General features: G+C 22.5%; 1 protein-coding gene across 3 annotated transcripts in view; it reads left to right on the top strand.

Moving 5' to 3' along the window:
• LOC108972935 (serine/threonine-protein kinase NLK2) overlaps positions 1–1,082 on the top strand; it is a 255,837-nt gene that overhangs the window by 245,717 nt on the left and 9,038 nt on the right. For all 3 annotated transcript variants that reach the window (XM_018939866.1, XM_018939868.1, XM_018939867.1), the window contains exon 7: positions 114–207. In XM_018939866.1, coding sequence (XP_018795411.1) covers positions 114–207 — 94 coding nt within the window. The remainder of the gene's footprint in view (positions 1–113; positions 208–1,082) is intronic.

Below are 1,082 nucleotides of genomic sequence, written 5' to 3'. Positions count from 1 at the left end.
TTTATTATTATATTTTATTTTTGTTATTATTTAACTTTTATTACATATTGCTATAATATTTTTCTAAGCATACATTGTATTTCTTATTAACCTCACGCTTATGTCTCTTCCAGAGGAAATGCACAAATTCATAGCGGAACAACTGCAAACGGGACGCGTGCCACTTTGTATAAATCCGCAAAGTGCGGCCTTCAAAAGTTTTGCTAGGTAAGTGAATTTCCACGCCATAATTTTGCTATTAACATCGAAATATAGAAAAAAGTAACCTCCAGTTGAAATTATATAAATTTAACAAGCAAGACCTTAACAATCCTTTTTGATATTATATTTTTTATTTTAACACTCACATTGCTTTGCAACTTTTTTGGTTTTTGCTGAACGATTTGGTGTAACAATATTTTTCGAATTCCACATATTTTTTATTGTAATTTCTTTTGAAAACTTAAATACTTTATACATTTATCTTTAAAACTTTTTTTACCAATTTTTTTTTTTTTTTAATGTATGTCTAAATTTGTTTATTTATATTGCTTTATTATTTATAATTTTTATTTCAATGTTTTGTTTTTGTTTTAATTTTGTACACATTTTTTAATATGATTTTTATTTTTATTTAGCCATGCATACACTCGTAAGTTGGATTTTTGGTTTATTTTTTGATTTGAATCTCTGAATTTTCAGAAAAAAAATATATTATATTTTTATGTCTTTAAGTTTTTTACTTTTTAACCTTTTTCACATTTTATTTTTTTTTTTTTTTTATTTTCGAAATTTTCAGTTTTGTCTTATTTTTTACATTTTTACCTTTTTTTACATGTTTTAAACTTTAATTTTCACATTTATTATATTTTTCAAATTTTTACATTTTATTGTTTTATATTTTTTAACTTTTTCTAATTGTGGAAACTTTTTTGTTAAAAAGTTTTAAGTTTTTTTATTTATTTTTGTTGTTTTTTAAATTTTTGTAAACTTATTCATATTTTGAAACACTTTTTTTTTAATTTTTACCTTAGCTTGTTGTTGCTTTACAGATGTGTATAAGAGACAGGTTATAGTGTGTGTGGAACGCCGTTTAGGTTGCC

This window comes from Bactrocera latifrons, unplaced genomic scaffold (assembly GCF_001853355.1).
Source record: "Bactrocera latifrons isolate USDA-ARS-PBARC rearing strain unplaced genomic scaffold, ASM185335v1 scaffold_44, whole genome shotgun sequence".
Lineage (NCBI taxonomy): Eukaryota > Metazoa > Arthropoda > Insecta > Diptera > Tephritidae > Bactrocera > Bactrocera latifrons.
This window is presented reverse-complemented; position numbering and strand designations above follow the sequence as displayed.